Genomic DNA, 23,046 nt, shown 5'->3' on the forward strand with positions numbered 1-23,046 from the left:
TGTCTTTGAGGAGAGGCTGTCTGAAAGTGTGTCTGTTATTCCCATCTGTTTGATTCATCACATCTTGTCCCTCTCTATGATGACAGGCTTTTTGCACTGCCAGCCATAGATACTTGTGCCTTCAGACGTGGTCTCAGTTTGAAGCATACTGAGACCTTTGTTTAGTTAAACAATTTTGTATGTCAAGGAAAGTGTTTCTTTAAAAACACTTTTCACAGTATCAGGATACAGGCAGCTTTCAGCTTTTTGGAAGACTGAATGTGTTTGAAGGGAGTTTTCAGTATGAGCTATGAGCAGGAGAATACCATATGCATCCGTTGAGTGCCGCAAACTGAAAACATGGGCTTGTGTTTAGGAAAGGATAAGACATGCAGACTTATTTGAACATATCTGTTTTTAAGAGTGTATTCAGTCACTCCGGGCTCCATTCATACAGGCCCAGGCCTTGTTTACTGCTGATAACCCATCTTATCACAGCACAATGGATGTGGCCGCCTGTTTCTCACTGGAGATAAACAAAGAAAGACTATCCCTCTATTTCTCTCCTCCAACGCTCCCTCCTTTTCATTTGTACATTCATTCTCTGAATGTGTCTCATTCTCTCAGTTGTACACCAGTAATATGTTTTTCTCCTGATCTCTTTGCCACTATTTCTCTGCTCCTCCTCATTATGCATTATGTTCATAGGGAGTCATGGTGTTCTGTTTATTGCACCTCAGAAAATTGGTTAATCAGTTATTCTTTCATAATGGAGTATAAAGGGAAGTACATGTGGTGAATAAAACTTAAAAGGTAATTGCAAGGAGTTAAGAATTCAAGACAAGGGTGGAAAAATGAGCTTTAAAAAATCTGGTCTCATTTCCGATACAACTATTCTAGCTGAGACTGGCTGTACCTAATACTGCAAACCAAAATGTGCTTGGTGCAACACCCTTAGTTAGCTGCTTGTTGTACTGTATTGTAGCCATAATAGCCATAACACAAATATGTGGGCCCACATCCAACATAAACGATTAACCTTGTTCCATGCAGTGAGTTCTATGCCTAATATTTTGAGCTGAGGTATCAGAAACTGGAGGGAAAGCCGGACTGTGGACATTCAGGACAATGTTTAATGCCAACTGAGAATTAACATAGAATACTAACGACAGATGATGCTGATATTTTGTTGGTTCACAGTTTTGTTGTTAAGAATCCAAAATCAAACATCTTCCAAATGTCTCATGCCAACATCATCTTGACGTTGAATTGTGACATATAGTCATGACATACGGAGACCAAAATGATGGTATTATTTGGGTTTTTAATAGCATACTTTGGACATGTAGGTATAAAACAAGTTTGAAATATGCATCTCCACTGGGGTTTTTACCAGAATTGTTTGCAACTCACGGTCTCTTGCCTGTTCACGGTTGGCTCTGTCATACACAAACCAACTAGCCAACAGTTTTCAGGGGTTTTCAGAGGCATGCCAAAAAAAAAGTCCACATTTCTGATCAGAAGAAGAAATACACCTACTTTTATACAAAATGCATGACTCAGATATCAGCAGGTTTTTGGACAAATATGGCAGCATCGGCCTTTTCAAGAAAGTGGTCAAAGGAATGAAAAAAGGAAGCTCTGTTGTCACAGTCCAACTAGTCCACTACAGGTAGAAAACTGTGATAAAATCCTATTTTGATGCACAGAAGTAAAATGTCAAAGCTTTTACATATTCTGAAGTGATAAACAACATGTTAGGGCACATTAATTAGAGTATGCACGGCTGCAAATAAACTGGAATATTAGTGGAATATTCATTTTCATCAACCATGTAAACATTTTGGTAGGAATATTGTCTTTTTCAGAATAAGGGCAAAAACTGAATATATTGTGCTAACATGCACAATATATTTAAAAACCCATTCAATCTTGTTGGGTTCATGCAGTGAGTCTTGTCATTCATCTCCATTTTGCCCAGTGACAAAAACATAAGCACTGCACAGATAATTTGGTCGTCATGCTGAGATTTGATATATGAGGAAAATATGTAAGGTTGGAGAGATTGTTTGAAGTCTGTGGACATAAATTAAATTTGAATATAACTAAATTCCCTCATTTGTAATAAATTGGTGCAAAGAGAACTTCTCTGACTGCTGACAAAGTTTGATGATCAAGAGTCAGATTTGTTTTTTGTTTTTCATGGGACCACACAGGAGACCACTTTGGCATAAGTTGAACAACCTAGGATGAGTTGACTTTAGAAAGTTTTGCAAAAACATTAAAAAAGAAAGAAAAAAAAAGCGATATTGTAATTTTAAAAATGAGACCCTGTAGTGTCATGTGGCTCACAAAAGTGGATGGAGTGGAGCGTTTCTGTGGCTGGAGTGAAATTTAGTAAATCATTATGGACACAGTCTAGTTCCATCAGGGGTCTCTGATAAAGTAAAAGGAGATGGTTTCTAAATTGGAAGTGATGGATCCTCTGGGACTCACATGGTCTGTGTGTGTGTGTGTGTGTGTGTGTGTGTGTGTGTGTGGGGCGGGGGGGGGTGATTACTGGTTATCACAGACTGCAGGGCCAAACTGGGCTCCACAAACCCCCAGGGGTCATTGAAGGGCTGCTGCACCTTCTCAGGACATTCTGGGTGTCCTCCCAGAGCTTTCAGAAGTCCCCAGTAAAATGAAGAATAGCACTGTGTAATTTCACTTTGGCAGTAGGCGAGAATGTATAATAATGACTGTTTTGATCACAGATTGAGACAGGCTGGGAGGGGGAACTGAAGTAGACAGCTGAGAATAAGCTCGTTGACAGGGAAAGGTTTGGGAAGCTCTGGGCTGGCTAATAGACCTGCCAGCCTAGGTTAGTGAAATAAAGATGTCACCCTATACATCATATAAGCTGACTGCTCCCCAGAGACAAAGGGTGTGTGTTTGGGGGTGTTGGGGCTGGAGGAGTATAATGGGGTAAAGCAGCAGAGAAGAAGCTATGGAGCGAGAGCGAGGGGAGTGGAAAGCTTTTTTCTCATTAGCGTGGGATCCCATGGGATCCTTTCTGGGTAGTAATGAACAGGAGTGCAAGGTGGTAATAGAGATGTGGGATGTTGTGGCAAATCAAGCTTTGAATAGGTCAGACTCCAGTGGAAGCTTTAGGCCTAATTAGTTTGTAAATATGTTGAAATCAATCAGTGGCAGTGGACTTCCACTCCCTGTAGCAGAGCAAATTTAAGAAAAGAATGTGTTGTAACAATGGTAATGATGAAAACAGGACCGCAGATTGATTTGTTAGTGAATACAATTTAGTAACTCAAATAGAAATGTAGAAATAGAGTGCCCATACCTAGATGTACCTTTATACAAATACACATGACTGAACAGGAAAACACATACACAACGGCACAGAGGGCAAACACCAATGCAATAAAAATACAGTTAAATGAAACTCAATGAAAAGCACCTGGTCATTCTGGACCATGACTGAAACTGTGGCAATTTGAGTTTGTATAGATCATCATCATGATTCATTTGGAGTTCTGTGGGTAAAGAGTTCCACATATTAACCCCCTAAATTCGGAAAGTTGTCTGTTCAGACTAAGTTTTGAAAAGACGCACCTCAAGTTACTGAGCCAGAAACTCCAGTAGGTTTGACTGTTCTACTTAGCCCATCAGGAGCCTGGATTTGTAGGCCTTATGGATAAGTCCAAACCGCGTATATTTAGTTTTTTGAGAACATCGCAGTCATGAGATCTTATTGGCATTGTTCCCAGAACCTTGATTTGAGGAATTTATATCATCTAAAGAGGCGTGGTTATTCTATATGCTTGTGACAAGAAGTTCCACAGTAGCTTAAATATGAAAACACCACAGAGTGTTAACTGCATGTACAGTTAGCTTGCATTTGCATTGTTTCTCAACATTTTTACGTGTTTGTGATTAAAATCAGAAAGAAAGAAAGATGTAGACCGAACTATGAGTCTGAACAGACATTGGATGCAAGCTTTCTGTACTCAACACGGACATACTTTGGCTGGTACCAAAGAAGTAGGTACTCTGTTCTCATGTACCCTAGCGTTTCTTAAAATCCATTTAGAACAGCAGTGTTGACAGGTTGCTGGCACACACACCCTTACCTTTCAAGTCAGTCATCTATTGCTGGCCAGAAAGTTCTGGATTGACCTTTGACCGCCACCAACACTTTCAAAGTCAGGCTTGAACTCCATAAAAATCATGTAAGGTTTTAAGAATGTCCTGCAGGACACCTGTCCTCTGTTAAAATGCCACTTCAGGTTCAGGGTGCAAGAAAATGTTAACAAAGGAGCAGAGATGTGTAATCTTTCAGTGCACATTCAAGACCATGCAGTAACCGCACAGTGTCCACAGTCCACAGTCTTTAGTTCCTCCTGAACTTCTCATATCTGTGTGTGTGAGAGTGTGTGTGTGTAATTTATGTGTGACATTCTCAGGAATATGACTGTGTGTTTATAAATGCATTTGTGTATAATGTGTTCATTAAGCTAACTGTTGGAAATGTCTTGTGATAATGATGACATTAGAGACACACAGTATTCCCAAAAGACATTTTCCATTTCAGCCTTAAATGTAGAATGAAATGATCTAGTCACTGTGTGTGTGTGTGTGTGTGTGTGTGTGTGTGTGTGTGTGTGTGTGTGTGTGTGCCAGGTGGGGAGCTATATTAACTTGTCAGAGGAGACAATGGAGACATCTCTTAAGGCTTTTTCACCTCCTCGTGTTCTCCTCTCCTCCTTCCTCCCTCCTCCCTCTTCTTTCATGTCCTCCTCTCACTCCTTCTCTCCTCCTCCGTGCGAGTGTGTGTGATGGTTAACCTGCCCCTCCCCTCTCTGCCATACACCTGACTTATGGCTGTGCAGTAATAATTTGCCAGACCTTGGCAGGCTGAGTGTACATTAGCATATAAATAGCAGATGCACTGAGTGCCCATCACAGTCGACTACATTTAATTTTTGGTTTATAAGATTGAATGGGTTTTTAAACGCAGCGCCATCAAACTTGCCAAGAGACAAATGAAGTCAGGGGAGCAGTTGTCCGAGGCGGCGCCCTCACATCATTTTTATAAAGGATAAGAGTCTTGTTTAAGGGAGGGGAGGGGGGAGGAGAGAGGGGAGAGGTGCTATAGAAGCTGAATAAGCAAGACACCTGTGGAAGCAGCATCATACTTAAGTTTCTAATCCAGTTCAGACATTGATTTTTTCTCCCTGCTGAAGATACTTTATAAAAGTATGTGGACACTTGAACATTACAACCATATTTAAACAAGAATATGCTATTCTGAACCATGGGCATTAATGTGCTTATTCTAATCCTGTCCTAAAACTCTCTCACTACTTTGATGTGTTCAAAGTCAAATTCACCAAACCCTCTTAACTAAAGAAACAGTCATAAATTTCTCATTTCAGCCTGGTTAGTGCCACCTGTTCATGAGGAGTAGGTATGTCATTTACAGTTCATTTTCATTTGGATAGGCCAACGCTCATTAACCGGTAACTAACCAGTTCACTCCTAAGGGAAAATAAACATACAAAATGACATGAAATACATGAGGCCTTTTGTTGTAGTCTGGCACTCCACTGACACATTGAGCTTTAGCGCCACATTTATTTTCTGTTGCCTTTGCTGACAGACAGCCTTCTAGCCGCATTAACTTTTGAAAATGTAGTTCCTGCAGACCACCCAGATCAGGTGGCTGTGGAGCTTGTTTGGCGTTTACCCTGTCCTGTCCCGGTGACGGGACACAGTGCTGCGGAAACGTGGTGTCTACACTGTGCCTAGTGGAGGGTAGGCGTAATTGCCAAATGAGCATGGCCGCTAACTAATGTTAGATCCTACCAGATCTGGTTAGTTTACTTTGGCAGGCTATTGTCATGCACTGTTCATACATTTTCATACGGAGAGAAATGGACAGAAATTTGTACACATCACACATAACCATGAGCCAGTAATTTGTGTTAAACCCACATATTTTAGAGGCTACGATCATGTGACCAATGCACTGACGGGAATAAAGAAGGAAGCAGTCCTGAGCGGTCTTGAATGGGTCACAAAAAACAGGACTTTCCCCAGGACACTGATGTAAGGAACTGTGTGAACGTTGAGTGAACTTTGAGTGATTTCAAGGTACGTCGCCATCATGTTTCTTTTCCTAAACCTAACATCAGTAACTCTATGTTAATTACTTAACATTACATTAAGGACATAACAGCGTTCGCAGGGTGCTAACTTGTAGGATAACATACAAACTGTTGTGTGTGCATTTGTGTAGAATATCATACGATCTGTTGTATGAAGATCGTTGACTGCACTAAATACTGTGCTCTGGCTGTAGGAAGCACAGCTGTTTGATGCAAGGGATCGTGGTCAGACAAGACATACATACTAGTTCGTGTGAGGCATACTGTCATCTTTACCATGTGGCAGTTTGATTTCTACAATAGTACTTAAAGGGACAGTTCATGTAAGAACTATTTTCTTTCTACTGAACTATGCCCGCCAACTGTATCACTGCACAGAAGGAAATGTGCATCTGCTGCTAGCTCACTTAGCACTGCTGAGGTAGCTGAGGCCTCAGCTTGGCCGAGAAGGATGCCATTAATGTTTATGTCTCATGCTGACATAAGCATGAGCCTGCCGCGAAACTGCCCAAAACAAGGTCTGTGGATTATTTTGAGTAACCGGGTCATGATTTCTGATCGTTGTGATTTCCACAAGCCAAGTGCCATCTAGTTCCAGTGTAATGGACAAAAAGCAGACATCTCTATGGCCGATATCTCCAACACTTGGTAAAACAATTAAGATTGACAAATAGCACTGCAGGGAAGAGGAATATATATGTATTTTGATATTGGGGTGAACTGTCTCAAACAATTGGTTGTTTGGTTTATCAACAGAAAATTAATTTAATTATTGATAATATTATGATTGGTGTGTATCTTTAGTGTCTTTGGGTTTAACTGGTACTTGGATAAAACCTGTAAAACATTGTTTTAACATAATGACTACTCACATAATTGGAACAAATATTCAACAGTGAAACTGAAAATACTTGTAAGTTGCAGACTCAGCCCACTACCATGGTGGTTGTCGCACCACCCATTGAAGCTGTATTGTCCAAGTGACGTATGGCCCTTTCTTTAGCAACCACTTCCAACAGATCTGTTCTTCATTTAGTTGTTAAAGAACTACTTATTTTTCTTTCTTGCCTATTTTCCCTTTAGAAACCTGCTTTATTTTATCTCTGAGTAAACATTGCCATTACAGTAACACATAGCCCGACTTTACTTAAACAACTTTTTTATTTATTCTGCTCTGTTCCCCAACTATTTTTATTTCTATCTGTTTTTAATGTTAAAGTTACCAATATTTGTTTTGTCTTTTTCCCATTACAGTGACACATGGCCCTGCTTTACTCAAACCATCACTTCTAATTTGTCTGGTAAATCTCGAGTTTCAGTTAAAGAAGCAGTTTTTATCTCGTGTGGGGGAACTCTGCATTGCTGTGTGATTTTCTCCCTGTGTGTGTCCCAGAGAATAAACCAAAGCTCTGTTAAAATGCAAAGCAGCCCCCTATGCAGCCATGTGGGGGAATAGAGGCCATATTTTAGCCGCGCTCCCCGTCAGCAAAATGTTTCTGGAGGAAAGCTAATTCTACTGTGAGACTTACAGCTCTGCCAGGCAGGCCGACAGCACTCGATGCTATCAGGATTAAATTAAGGTGAATTAGAGACAAAGAGGCAGAAAGAGGGGGAAAAGGGATGATGTTAGGGCAGGATTTTCCTCCAGCTGGGTGATCACTTCTTAGTCTTAGGTCATTGATCAGAGCAGAATAAACCAGCCGGGATTAAAGTAGACAAGCACAAAACCTATAGAGACTATATCTGTGTGTATGTGTGTATACGTGTGCTGTGTGTGAATCCATTGTGCTGTGAGGATGAATAAGTGTAGCAGTGGAGTGGAGTAATGGAGAAAGTTTGGTTTGGTGTTTAAAATGTTACACTTCTGTTTAACAGCATTCTCTCAGCTTTTCTTTGAGAAATAAATAAGATGGAACCTCAGTATCTCACACTTCAGGTTGGCCCTGTGCAGCATCCTCACTTAGATTAAAAGGATCATTTATAGTAATAACAGCTCTGTTTTTATCAGAGTCAGGGGAATTTTACCTCACTACCTTTTGCTTTCTGCAGCATTACATTTCATACAGATAGCAGTCACTTAATTTTTAAATGGTAATAGTGGAATTCCCTTTTTTTAATTTTACTGCTATAAAAAAGGTGATATTATTGGAAGTCCAACACGCTTTTACAACAAATAAAACAGTTTAAAAGTTCTCACAGCACATTGTAACGGCATCCAACTCAAGGCATTTTTAACACAGCGCTTTAATGTTCATGTTTGAAATTAGCTGGCTCCACTCCTCCAGACTGAAGACGGAGGATTTTGATCCACATCTGCCGCTTTTCCTCAGTGACTTTATATCGCTGTGCGCCAGCGATAGCCATGGCCGGAGGCATTATGGTTACAGGTTGTCCATCCCATTCTCGTGAATGCGGTATCTCAAGAAGCCTTTGAGAGAATTTGGCAAAAAGTCCACTTACACAAAAGGATGAGCTCAATATTTTTTGGTGGTCATAGGTCAAAGGTCAAGGTCACAGTGACCTTAAATCTGTCCCATTCTTGTGAGTGTCATATCTCAAGAACGCCTTGGGGGAATTTTTCAGATTTAGCACAAACGTCCACTTGGACTCACCAAAAACTGATTACAATTTGGTGCTCAAAGGTCAAGGTCACTGTGACCTCACAAAATGTTTTTGGCCAATGTCTAATAGGATAAAATAAAAGTGATGGCCAGTTGATGCATTTTTTGTGATTGGTACCAGACCTACAGTATGTATTACTGCATAAATAAACAACAGCCCACTGTTTTCAAGTAAAAAGCCAAGTCAGAGGAGAAATACACCCATGTAATGTAGTATTTAAACATTCATGGGATCTTAAAAGAAAAAGGCATCTAAAATAGTGTTCACTTTATTCATAATTATTTTCTTCTTTTATATGTTGTTTTCACATTTCATAAATGAGGTCTGTTTCCTCTCCCTCTCAGACCACCCACCATGGCTCAGCCTTTGCGGCTGCATTAACGACAACTAATTAGGCTTTAATTGTTTAGTTGCTAGTTAACTGAATAGTGAGTATTGTAATATGAAGTGTTTTAATTGGTCTCTGTGCACAGGATCAAGAGGTGTGTTCAGGGCTGTGACATGGTTAACTGACGCTGTCTTATGGTTCAGTTATGTGCGTGTGGGTGTGTTTTAGTAATCATCTAAGGACTCATCATTTGTAAACTAATTCAAACATTCTAATGGGCTTTATTAGCGGTAACACAGCAGCCTTGCCATCACTCTCTCTCTCTCACACACACACACACGCACTAATGAAAAAGAGGCCTTTGGGAATAAGGGGTTAGTTTAACGTTAGGTTTTACTGCTCCTCATAACCCTAATCACTGTGATTATTATGCTGCTAGACTGTAGTGTGTGTGTCTGTGTCCTCAGCTGTTAAAGACATAGCAGCCACCACACACACACACATTTGTGTTATGGAAATGACCCCTATGTGTATGGAGTGTTGTGTTCTGCATTGTAGCCCAGCCAATGGCTAACAACCTCACCAGGAAATTAAAAACCATAAATTCTGCTTAGGGCTGATAGCAGCTCATCACACACACACACACACACACACACACACACACAATGGTTGCCATCCCGTGCTTGCCTAAGTCAAAGAGATCACATAACCCCGAGGAGGACAGTGAAGGAATGAGGGATGAACTGTATGGAACTATTCACCAATTCAATATGTATCATCTGGTTGATGTTTTGCTGTTCACTGACAGTTAATTGGTTGCATTCAGTATATCAGTTAGTGTGGGTCCATGACGCAGATTCCCTTGGTCATAGAAAACCTGGAAAAGTCATGGAACTCCACAGTTTCATTTTCCAGGCCTGACAAGTCATAGAATTTGTAAAATCCTTAAAGGTTTTGGCAAAAGTCATGGAATTAAATTAAATTTTCACAGTTACCTTCTGTGAATAACCCTCCATAATGTAACATAAAAAATGTATTTTCTGTAGCTGTTGATGTAATGTAGCTCTAATATGCATTGAAGTGTGATGTTTTTTTCACCATCAAGTACATTTCCTAATTTTCTCTCCATCTTCAGTCTCTCCCTCCAGGTATGCCAGATAGTTTGAATCTGATATGTTTGACCAGGCAAGTGGGGCAAGAAAAATAGTGTTGTGACTGTGTGATTTAAAATGTTTCCATACCTGTGCCCCTCTAAGACTTTTAAATTGTGCTGGACTTTTGAGATTGAGCAATTGAACTAGGCAGCCAAGGGATTTCAATAATCATTCAGAGCACCAATGCACACTTGATTTCATAATAACTGCTCATTAGGTCGAGTGTGGTCCTACAAAGGTGTGTAATATTAATATTCCTATAATATTCTAATTAAGATTTGGAGTAACCTGTACTAATATAGTTCTGTTTGTATTATATTATGTGAATGTATTAAATTTTTATTATGGGTCTTAAAAGGACATGGAAAAGTTTTAAAATTCTGTTGATGAAAGTTTGTGGCAACCCTGAAGACCTGACCATAATTTTTGACTCTCATTGTCAAGATTGGTGCTAGGCCTTTCTTCTTTTGCGCCAAAGACATTTACTGTATTTCTGTTTAAGTGAATTTTGCTGAGGAAATTCAGGCACATCCAGTTATAGAATTGTTCAATATACTTGCTATGAGTCTATTTGACTGCAATCACTTGATGACAGAGCTATTTAAACCTGAGTGTTGTTTCTATGAAGAATTATGATGGATGATTTTATTGTTTGGTGTAATTTGACCTAAAGGAAGCTACTAAATGTTAGATAATAGAGAACCCTAGGATGGAGCCTTGGGGAACTTCACTCATGATGTTGGTCTGCTTGGATGCTTAGTCACAGAGACATAATAGCTCCTGTCCTTAAGTCAGGACTTCAGCCACATCAGAACTGTGTCTGAGTGTCCAGTACAGTTTTCCATTGTGTCTAGTAGTGTTTTAAGGTCAACTACCTAAAAGGCAGCACTAAGATGCATTAACACAAGGACTCTGATTTCCCTTAATCTGTTTCTGGAAGAATATAATGATTTGCACAAAAATCACACCTGTCCTTTGAATTGCTCATACCTCACCCTGATGGCCTATATCTGGATTGCAGTTTTCTACAGCTGTTAATAGCAGAGAGAGACTGCTTCCATGGAATTACTGACCCCCTGTACCAACATCAAATTTGTAGAATTTAAGTACAATAAAGTCCCAGTCTTCCAAAAAAAGATTTATTTTACAGTTCTGCTATTTGGACTGAGCCTCAACGTTCCTGACAAAGTATCAGGTTTTGGCTTGGGTTTGGCCTTTTTTTTTGTTGTTGTTGTGTACAACTTCAGACTTTGGCAAGACTGAGATGCACCGACTGCAATTTTCTGGGCTGATTACAACTTTTTCCTTGTTGTTCTGAATAAGTTGCTAAATTTCTTGCTAGTCACTTTGTAGAAATGAAGTTGCTAAGAGAGTCTGAAAGTCGCTACAAACGGAGTGTGACAAAGCATTGGTATTTGATGACCTCTGAATGAGAACAGCTGTGACTGTTACTGTCGATCAAGCTGAAAATTGGCTGATGCAGGTCACTTGCCAGTTGATCAGTGTATCTCTAGGGGCATCCTTATTAATCTGGAGAATATTGAGAAAAGGTGATAGGCTCAAAAATAGATAAACAAAGAGGGCTTATTAATCTATATGTGTTGGTAACAATTTCTTTAGTGTTGGTGTCACTAAACATGAACTGCACTCTAACAAAGAGGGCTGATTGGTTTTAAGCTGCTGGACCTCTGTACTGTATTTCCTTATCTACAGTATATTATCGCTTACAGATTACTCATTTTTTTCCATAAATGACAAAGCCCTCCTGTGTCAATACATGTGTGATTGTATTTTTTCTTAGTTTTGTTTTGTAGAAGAAATAACTAAATTGTAAAAGCTTGTGAGGCTCATGTTTCAAACACATAAGGAACAAGCTTCACTGAGGTGGGTTTTATTGCAGGACACTGTGCAGGTGTTGCATTTGTTGTTTAAACTCCTGAAGGTCACAAGACTCATCATCTCCCTGTGAAATATGATCAAATCACCTTGTCCAGGGTCGGTGTGTGCGCCAGTATTTGTGTCTGTTTTGTTCAGGGTGCCTGGGTGCATAGTGTAGTGTGTTCTTCTTATTCTAGTTCATACTGTACTGTGCATCTCAGCAACAGGCTTATCCTTTGTCCATCTCTTTCAGTCTCACACACAAAATTCCAGTTACTACCTCGCTGTTCTCTTCTTTCTTATCTGTCCATCACACTGCCAAGCTGCTTTGCCCTCTGGTTAATGTGCTGTACACACGCACACATGCACACACGCACACACACACACACACACACACACACACACACATGTTTGTAGTCTCATCAGACTGAGCTATGCTCAACACTCAATAGGTCATGGATGACAAAGAGTAGTAAAAGACTACACACTATGCAAGTGTATGCAGACAACCAGTATACAGCAGGCGATAGAAGTGTATAAGTAACACTGTATTAACTATATTGTAGCTCTTAGCAGGCAACTGTTTCCCTGAAGTCTTGGCTCCGAAGTAGAAATAACAAAATAGTAGTTTGACAAACATCCTTCTTTAATTTAAGGTTTGCTCTGTCTCATGTGGTTGAAAGTACTTGGGAAAGCAGTGATGTAATCAAATTTTGACAATTCATTGGACTGTCGGTGCGCACAAAACAAAATGCATTAGAAATATGCACAGAAATATAGAACTTGGTCAAAAACAGTTCTGCATGTTCTGAATTATTGTGTTTCTAATTCTGATGTTAGGAGCTAAACCCTACCTCCTCTTTCTCAGATGAGGGCTTCAGACGAAGGAGAGGACGATGACGATGATGATGATGATTTCGATGAGGTTCCAGAGAAAGAGGGCTATGAGCCGCACATTCCAGAGCATCTGCGAGCAGAGTATGGTATGAGTCTAACATCACAGGCACACACACACACACATACACGTGCATCTCAAACCTACAGACACGTGCATAAATAGTGAGGTTAAGCTACAAAAGAAGACCTGCTGCTGCCCTAATCTTTTAAGATTCACGCACTCTACAAACAAACACACACACACTTCAAAGAACCACAGCAGCTGGTAATGTGCAGATGAAGTGCTTCTTAAAAGGGTTTATTTATACAACCATGGTTAAAGGAGCTCTGTACGACATTCAGAGCATATCTGTGATTCAGAGTCTGGGCCGTGACTGTCTGCAGACAATTCTCAACATTCAGGTGGCTGAGCCAGCGGCAAGCAGCTAACAGTGCTAACAGCATGAACAGTGCTAACAAAGGCAGCAGTGTTGACAGAGCTAACGGTGTTAATGTGTGGGGGAACCAGAAAGTGAGTGCTATGCTTTCACAACGATGCTGTCACCATTATCAGCCAGTGAGAAAAACACACAGGAACTCACATGCACGCTAATACCACCATTTGTCAGTACACGTGAACCATTTTAGATTACACACAGTCAGCTGAGAGATCGTTCATGTGAAAACATTGATTACTGAAGCTTTAAAAACCTGACGCACAGCTTTACAACTGGTGTGTTTATTCACTCAGGTTGATGTTACAGTCACCTCCAAAGTACTTTCATCATAAACCCAACACTGCCTTAAAAGCCTATTGAGCCTAATCAGCTCACCATAGGTGAGATAGTGGTCTTCCCTAGTCTCACATGCTGGCTTCTGACTGCTAACTATGTGTTTTTGTCTGATTTGGAATGCAGCACAGCCTTGTAATGGAGACAGATAGTTTTTTTCCCACAAGCATTTTCCCGGTGTATCTTTGATGGATACTGTCCTCTCAACACATCCATTTACCTTCACACACACAGTCATCACTAGCTACATATGAATATCTGTTTAGTATTGTTCCTTCTTGCACTGTGGCTGCATTGGACTCATATGGATCGTGTCTATCCTCCAGGCAGCACGCTGGGTTAGAGGTCAAATGTTCAGGTCATTAACCAACTGCCTGCTCATCTTATTGCAGTGTCAGCTACATGACAGCATGTTTTGATAGAATTTGAATGCTGTTTATATCATTATCAGCAGCCATGTGCGAGCTCCAGGCAACAGTAAACACTAAAACTCTCACTGTGCTGCTCAGTCAGCCATATTCAAGCTTCTCACCATCACTCATATAGATTCATATGTGAACTTTAGTTTCTTTACTGTATGTGTGTGTCTGTCTTTATGTGTCTGCGTTAATGGCACCATAATAGAACATGTTGCAGACGATGCCATTATTGCTAGGTCAGCCATGTTGTTGTGGCTGTGAGGTGACCTTTGACCCCTGCCGAATACTCCCCACCAGCCTCCTGAGTCATTACATTCACACTGAGCTCCTTCTTTTACCTGCGAGCCCGTCCCTCTCCACTCCCACCTCCCTCCATTACTAATCAATTAGACGCTAAAGTAATTAGATTGTATCTGATGTGCCCAAAACAGCTGTGTGTGTGTGTCAGGGTGATTAGTGGGCTAGGTAATGATCTACAGGGGCCATACCAAATTAACAATGCAACCTCTTTAATGAGCCCCTATTAGCCCTGCACCTAGATTTTACCCCCCACACACACATACACACAAACATGCACACACACACACACACACACACACACACACACACACACACCAGCATCAGCAAAAGCACTCTGCATGTGTATCCTTCATTTGCTTGATTCATCATGATATGGATTCTTCAGACTGTATATTTATACTTTTTAATTCAGTTATCTATTTAAAGGATAAGGCTGATGTTACTCTTCTTGTTTTAAATCTCATGAAAAAAACTAAACCCAACAACTCTGTAGTCTGCCTCTCAATACTTCCCGACTCCCCGGTTCTGTCTGTGGCACTTTTCAGGCATGTTAGTTCCTACTGAAGACACGAACATGTTTACAAAGACATGGTTAATTTTTAAAAAGACTCAGTAATGTCCTAAAACAGCCAGGTGCTACAGAGTTTTTTGAGGGGAACTAGTTTCAGCTGTGGACTAATACACAATTGGTGTGCTTGTGAGTATGTACAGTACCATGACAGTGCACACTTATAGTTTATAAGTGTGTGTTTCTGTGTTTCACACAGTGAAGAGCTACTTTGTTTAAGTAGTTGTATTGTAGGTAAAGTAATGGTGTTCTAACCTTGCTATATGCTTAACTAATGAAATGAGTTTTGCTCATCTTGTAAATGTGATTGAATCTTATTTAGGATGAAGCTTGTCCTTTATAGTAATACACAATCATGGACACAGTAATAAGTGACAGATGTCAGCAAAAGATTGTGATAGCATACAATATGCATGTCATTTGCTAATGAAAAGTTCCAGACTGCAGGAGTCATTGTGTTTGCTGATCCAAAATTTCGCCTGAGAGCTCAAAATGCGCGTCAAACAGTATTTATTGTTTTCTATATATGCAGTCAAATTACATCTACTTTGTTTGCACAGAGTTCAACTTTGGTGATTTTTGACTTGAAATTTTTTCTTGTTGACAGATAGCAAACCATCTCAACAGTGTTGATGTTTGAGCGATTATTTTGCGGGAAAACACAAATTAGAAAGGCTAACATTAGTTGTGCTGCGCCATTTATTTTTATTATGCCTCTGCGCTGTTAGTGAGTTGTCTGTCCATCTGTCTGTCTATCCCATTCTCATGATCATGACATCTCTAGAAGGCCTTGATGAATTTTTATAAATTTGGCACAAATGTCCACTTGATGACGTGATGACCTCATTATATTTTGGTGGTCAAAGGTCAAGGTTACTGTGACCTCAAGTTTGTTTCATTCTCGTGAACACAGTATCTCAAATAGGCCTTGAGGGAATTTCCTCAAATTTGGCACAAACGTCCACTTGGACTCAACGATGAACTGATTAGAAATTGGTGGTTGAAAGTCATAGGACTTTCTACACTAATTACGAGAAAATTTGACACGCATTTCTAATGGAATCAGATAATGAAGTGATGACATTTTATATCCAAAAGGTCAAAGGTTAACATCATTGGGACATTTTCTGGCTATAACCTAATGTTATATCTCAAGAACAGAAGGGGAGTTATTGGTCAGATACTGAACAGGTGACACTAATCTGAGGTGTCCATCATGAAACTGTTGTGACTGTAAAGATCTTCTGCTGCTGAGTTGAAGACGTGTGGAGTAAGTATGTTGCAGAATTTGTAGCTCTTTGGCAGAAACATCCATATTTGAAGCATCCTCTACTCCTCATGGCTACATATGGGTCTGGACAGACATGGATGTAAACTGGCACGCGCAGAGGCATACAACCACAAGCCGTGCTCTGCCTGAGTTCAAACGCCTAAACAGAATAGAAGTCAGTGACAGACAGGCAACAGCTGTAAGGAATCAATGCTATAGATACATCTCGGATCTATTGTGGCAAGCTAGCAACAATGTGTTTACTGGTAAGCTAACCAGCCTCAGCAGCTCTCCAAGCCGCCCAAGAAGTAGTCACTACCACGTAGTTATCAAACGTCCTACCCCACCTATTTCATAAAGATGCACACATGGTTTTGGCTGTGTCACCTTCTGGTCTGACTGGACTCTTTTACCATATGATAGCATTAAGTGACCATGTGAGACAGGCACTTCCTGAAAGCTCTGCATGAAATGGACAGCTTTATCGTGTTATAATGTTTCCTGCAAACTAGTTGTAGCTGTTGATAACATCTACTTTTATATTTGATCTAATTATAAAAAATAATTACTATTCTGGACAACGATTACTAGTATCAGACAAATCTCTTGGATTGTAAAAGGGTTTTTTTTTTTTCGGTTTGGTATTTTTCTGTAGGCCTCAGTATGTCATTGTTCCTCTTCGTATCACATCAATTCATCTGTTCTCTTTCACTTTCTCTGATTACAATAGTCTTTCTATTGCTTTCTGTCTTCCTCTGACTCTTTTCAGCTTTGCCAGTGGATCACATTTATCATTTCTCTATATTTCTTCTCTTCCTTTTCTTCTCATTTCTTCCAGTGTTCATTCATTCAGAGAAAGCCTTGCTCTGCTCTGGTCTCTCCTCCTTTTATTTTATTTCCCCTCTCGTTCTCTCTCTCTCCCTCTTTCTTCCCCTCTGTCCTGTTCTGTCATTCTGATTATCAGTCCTCTTATCCCTCTCTCTGCTGTCAGGACACTATCTCTCTCTTTCTCAAATTAACATTTTAATTACAGGCCCTGCTTAACCCGAGAAAATCAATACCTCTTTCCGCCTTTCCTCTCTCGGTTTCTGTCTCCCTCTCTTTTGCTCAAACCCCCTTAACCCCTTTTTTCTCTCTCTTTCTCTAACAACCCCCATCACACACTCACACAACTCTACACATTTCCTCCCATTGATCTGTGCATCTTAACATCCACAACAGCCAGACAAACCTCCGCCATGTGTTGAAAAGAGCAGATTGAGTTGACAAAGACAGAGAAGGAGGGATCACAGAAGGAGGAGAAGTTGGGATAACATGGCATCATGGCTATCGACATATTTGATTTAGTTTTTCAAGATGCACCTTATTTTTTACTTAACTGTGCAAACATGACTGTAATTATGAAATCATGATGTAAGGTGATTAACACTGTAACATGTAGTGTAGGGACCGCTGAACTGGGATTTTAGAAATACTGAGTTCACGAGCAGAGGACTGCACTTGATGATTATTTTCATCATGCATTAATCTGCAGGTTATTACAGGGTGTCCGCAGATCCTTAAAAAGCCTTAAAAAGTTGTGTATCTAAATTAAAGGCCTTAAAAAGTCTTAAATTCAATACAGTTTCATTCAAATGTCTTAAATTCATCACTCAGAGGTCTTAAAAAAATACGGGACAACTGTTTTTATTGCTTTCTGTTTCTGTTGCAGAGAGATTCATTTCAGTTGCGTGAAGAGAACTAGCCTGGCAGGTAGCGCGCGCAGTCCTTTCTGAGGTGATAGCATAGAATACTTGACTTGTTTAGCTAGAGGTTGTAGCGATAGCCTAGCTAACTAGCTAGCACTACAGTTAGCCTATCAGTTGTCGGTCGATCAACTGCTACTTTCTTCCACCACGGAGAAGTGTCTGACAAATAAAGGTCAGTCAGTCACTCAATCAAGGATGCCCTAGAGGGCACCAAAGCTCTGTGGTCTCAAATGTGCTTGGCGCTTGTTGTAAATCGTCTTAAATTCCATTCCAAGTGGCATTAAAAAGGTCTTAAAAAGTCTTAAATTTTGCTTGCTGAAACCTGCAGGTACCCTGTATTATCTCAGTAATGAATTCATCTTCACACTATAAAATGGCAGAAAACTGAAAAATGACATTCACATTATTAAATGTCTTGTTTTGTTTCATGAACAGTCCAAAACCAAAATTATTCAATTTACTGTAATTTAAGACTTAGAAAAGCAGCAAGTCCTCACATATGAGAACCTGAAACCATGACTCTCAATCGGTTATCAATATAATAACCTATTAATATTCATTCAATAGATCAATCAACTATTCATCACAAATTTGGGCTTGAAACAAAAAAGGTTTAAGAAACAATGAGTGCATTTTCAAGCTGATTTATTATTTTGTTGTTTTGGAAGTAAAAAGGTCTAAAAATGACCTATGGAATCAGTTTGATTTTTTTCCAAATTCTGTTTGAATTTGGCCTGTTTTTCTGTCATTATTTTAAATATTGTGAGGCTTAAACTCATTTGACATTTGACAAGAAAAATCAACATACAGTAAGTATTAATTAACACAAATATTATAAACTTGAAACAGCTCACACAATCACTTAAATGGTAACTTCAAGGGTAACCTGGACCCTATTTTCCCATCTTGTGTGTTTAAAAGACTAATGTGGCATTTTTTTAATTGGTCCAGTATTGAGTGGGAGGGCTGCAGCCAGCAACAGTGAAACAGGCTGCAATGTAACCATTCAGGGCATGTTTGCACCATCAACGTAAGTCCACTAAAAGTGCTTGTTTTTGCCGCTGACACGCTCAGATTGGTATAACAAGTGTGTGACAACGTTACTGAAGGATCCCTACAGAGGTAGACCTTATGTAAAAGAGTAAGACTCTTTTTGTTTAACCAGAAACAGCCCCGAAATCCCCATCGCAAAATCCACCAGACTCCAATAAAATAAATGGTACTATTAGCATGTGTAGAGCCAGCATATTTTCATATCTAAATGGGTGAATAAGGGGTTTATTTTAATCAATCCAGAGTTGCAGATTGTTGGGACAGTGAAAAGACAAAGCACAATGGCTTTTGGGGGGTTTGTTTTGTTTCTGTCAACTGTGAATGAAGTGTGTTTTATGATGATAAAATTACTGTTTTTTTAAATGGAGTCTGGTGGATTTGACAATAGCAATTTGGAGGCTGTTTCCTGTAAAAAAAAAAAAAAAAAAAAGGATCTTACTCTTAAACAAAGAGGTCTATCTCTGTAAGGATCTTTTCAGTAATGTTGTCAGAATAACAATCTGATCCTGTCAGTGGCAAAAACAAGTACAGAAATTAATTGTGTGAACATGCCTTGAGTGGTTGTATTGCAGCTTGTTTTGATGCTGCCTTCTGCAGTGGTCTCACTTAATACTGGACCATGTTCAAAAATGTTTGCCCCCATATGTCACTAACAAAAACATGGAAAAATAGGGCCCAGGTACAAAACTACCACAGTTCCCATTTAAAAAGTAAAGTTAAATATTAAATCGGCCAATTTTGGGCATTTTTACTTAAATTTAAAATAACAGTCAATGAAAGTTGTTGTCAATGATGTCTATGTTGTCTAATGTCTATTTTAAGTGTGGTGTTTGTTTTATTACACTTCTGAGACACACATGTCTCTGACAGTGTATATTCCTCAATAGATTATTTTATTTGGTGCAAAAGCAACAAAATCTTTAACAAATGTGTCCTTGTGGAACCTGACCATACAAAATTTATGACAGTCTGACCATGAAATTATCTGAGTTTGTCGAGCTGGAGCCAATAGATCTCTGGTAACAGCCAGGTCTTAAGTTCAAAATACATTCAGAACCAGGCTTGTATTTAAGACATGGATTCAATATTTTCAAACCTGCACAACTTTATGTAGTAGTGTTCATACAGAAATTGACTGTTTTAACTCTTTTGTATGTAAATTGTTTGTAAAGCAGTAGAGTAAATATGCAAATAGGCTGTCGTCCTGATTAAAAAAAAAAAAAAAAAAAAAAAAGGCAAATCATTGTGTATTGTAGCATGGCAGTGATTGAATCTCTGAAGCATCCAGGTCAGGCTTAATAATGTGTGGGATAAGCATGTTGGCTGCTCTCAGCTTACTGCTTCCCTCTGATCTCACCTGCAGCATGTGTGTGTGTTTAAGTCCTGTTCAGTCCCCAGAGAGCCTTGTTGACCCAGTGTTTGACCACACACACACACACACACACACACACACACACATGTGCTGGACAGACAGCTGCTGATCTTTCTTCATGCCTGTTAGCACTTTCTTCTGTGTGTCAGTTCTATCTGTTTTACAGTGTGTTAAGATCCAAATAGGTCAACCTTGCATTATGACATAAAAACAACATATTTAAATCCTTATAGAAATGTAGTAATGATCTACAGATGTATGGGTTGGATGGGATGAGTGTACAACGTATTATTTTTCCCCCCTCTGAACCCCCTGGGCCCCTTGTGTATTCTCAACGGCCCAGTTGGCAAAAAATTAAAATATCTCTTTTTCTCCCCCATAATTTTGGTGATTATATGTGAGAGAACAGTGGATTTCCTTTGAGGTTTGTTTGTCTTTTTTGTAGTCAATGATATATAATGTTCATGTACAAAACTGTACAAAACACACTCTGGTGGCTGTTTTTCACCCAAGAGTATTGTTGTTTCCATAAAAAGTAGAGGGTTCCTGTTTCTTTTTGGAGCAGGCCACATCGTCTGCCTCTGCCTGTCTGTGACAGTGACCTCTCTGAACTGCTGCAGCTTGTACATGTGTGGTGTCCACACAGACTGCATTGATACTGCAGCGCTGCTGCCTGCCAACCCTGTCTTTCTACACTAAGTTTGTCTTTGATAATCACCTTCAGTAACAGAGTGTTTCATTTCATCACGTGAAATGCCATTTATATACATTTTGGACAGGAAAAGATTAAGAAGCATGTGCTCAATTGTAAATAATAAACAGTTATGTTAACAAATGAAGGGATTCTGTCCACAGAAATGCAAGAGGGCTAAATTTGAAATGGAAACAGAAAGTGTAGAGTTAAATATAAATATTTACATTGTTGTTAATGTCTGTGATATTGACACTGTACAGGTATAATTGGTTGATCGTATGATGACAATATGGACATCAACAGATCATTTTCGCAGTTTATTTTGGCAGAAAATTGTGTGTGTCATGGGAAAAAGTAGGTAAGTCGCCGAGTCTCTAGATATCTAGATCGAACCTGTTACCATGGGGGCCAGAATGAATAGCCTGCTTCTGAGATAGACGGTTTGGCCTAGGCATTTTTTTCGAGTACGGGTAAGAGGCTAGCAGGCTAAGAGCGCCAAAAAAAAAAAAAAAAAAAAAAAGAATTTTGCTTTCCCCACCCATCTTTCAGCAAATAATGATGCGCTTCATAGGTCTTGTCTTGAGAACAGTGACATCCTCTGCAAACTCTGATTGGCCAAACAACTTGAACGGCATAAACATTTACTTGCCCCTGGCAATTAGACCTAGGGTTATGTCAGGCCCTTAGATATGTTTGATGTAGGGTGTTGTGATTATTTTACTTTATAAAGAAGAGGAACACCAAGGTGTTGCACTTCAGCATTCAGTATAATGTTAAGTTCCTCTTGTCTCTGTTTGGCAGGTTTGGATCCAACTCCTTCCACCTCAACAGCACCAGTCACAAAACAGCCTCCTGCTAAAAGACCTGCAGCTCCACCTCCTCCGTCCTCCTCCTCCTCGTCTTCCTCCGCATCCAGGCGGCTGAAGCGACTTATAGAGGAGGAGCAGGATCCAACATGTGCAGCGGCCACACTGCGCCACCTCAAACAGAACCTCCCTCTGCCCACAGAATCCAGGTACAAACACTGACAAAACTCTACCTTTCACCATCCCCTCATCTCTGTGACGTTCTCTCACATGTTCTCTTCTCAGTTCACTTTCTTACCTCCTCCTGTTGGGAGGGTACTTGGACATTCTCATACCTCACCTCCACTCCTCTTATTATACCGTACCTACATTCACTGCATGATTTATAACATACCTTACACTTACAGGCATGTGTCACTCACATGAGCAGGGATACACAACAAATGAAGATTTTGAAGAGAGGATATTGCTCTGATTTGGTTGTACCATGTGGTATTTAAAGCCTGTACATGTTTGGGGGTTTAATGTCCTTAATTCTGAAGCCTAGGAGTGTTAATGAACCATAACTTAGTCCTAGAAGAGAAACTTTGCAAGTATTGCTCCTGTGTACAGCCAGTATAGATATGCTCCAACACTGAGAGGGACGGTACGACCTCCTCTCCTGGCCGACCCTGTAGTATTTCAATAAATCACCTCAGTGGCAGAGATGCAAGGCTATGGACGACAGACCCATCTGCGTCTACCATTTTCCCAACCTACCTTGAATGAAACCAGCTGTGTTCCTATGGACACTGTGCATCCCTCAGTTCCCCTGCCAGCAGGGGTGGGTCCAATCTGTATAACAGCAACAACAGAAAGTTCAGTAGTTTCAGGTACCATCACAAATCAAATTCTGTGGGAGGCACTTATATTTATTATACAAATCTCCATAGCATCGTTTAAGACATCATTAGAGATAAAACTACACTGGCCTTTGAGAGCAGGCACTAAGATGAGCCTCAAGGGCCTCCCTCGTAATGAC

General features: G+C 40.0%; 1 protein-coding gene across 1 annotated transcript in view; it reads left to right on the forward strand.

Annotated features, from left to right (window-relative positions):
• Positions 1-23,046, forward strand: part of uvssa (UV-stimulated scaffold protein A) — a 44,358-nt gene that overhangs the window by 11,206 nt on the left and 10,106 nt on the right. Inside the window, exons 9-10 of the mRNA XM_049586248.1 lie at positions 12,997-13,111; positions 22,021-22,234. Coding sequence (XP_049442205.1) covers positions 12,997-13,111; positions 22,021-22,234 — 329 coding nt within the window. The remainder of the gene's footprint in view (positions 1-12,996; positions 13,112-22,020; positions 22,235-23,046) is intronic.

The sequence above is a fragment of the Epinephelus fuscoguttatus genome, linkage group LG9 (assembly GCF_011397635.1).
Source record: "Epinephelus fuscoguttatus linkage group LG9, E.fuscoguttatus.final_Chr_v1".
Lineage (NCBI taxonomy): Eukaryota > Metazoa > Chordata > Actinopteri > Perciformes > Serranidae > Epinephelus > Epinephelus fuscoguttatus.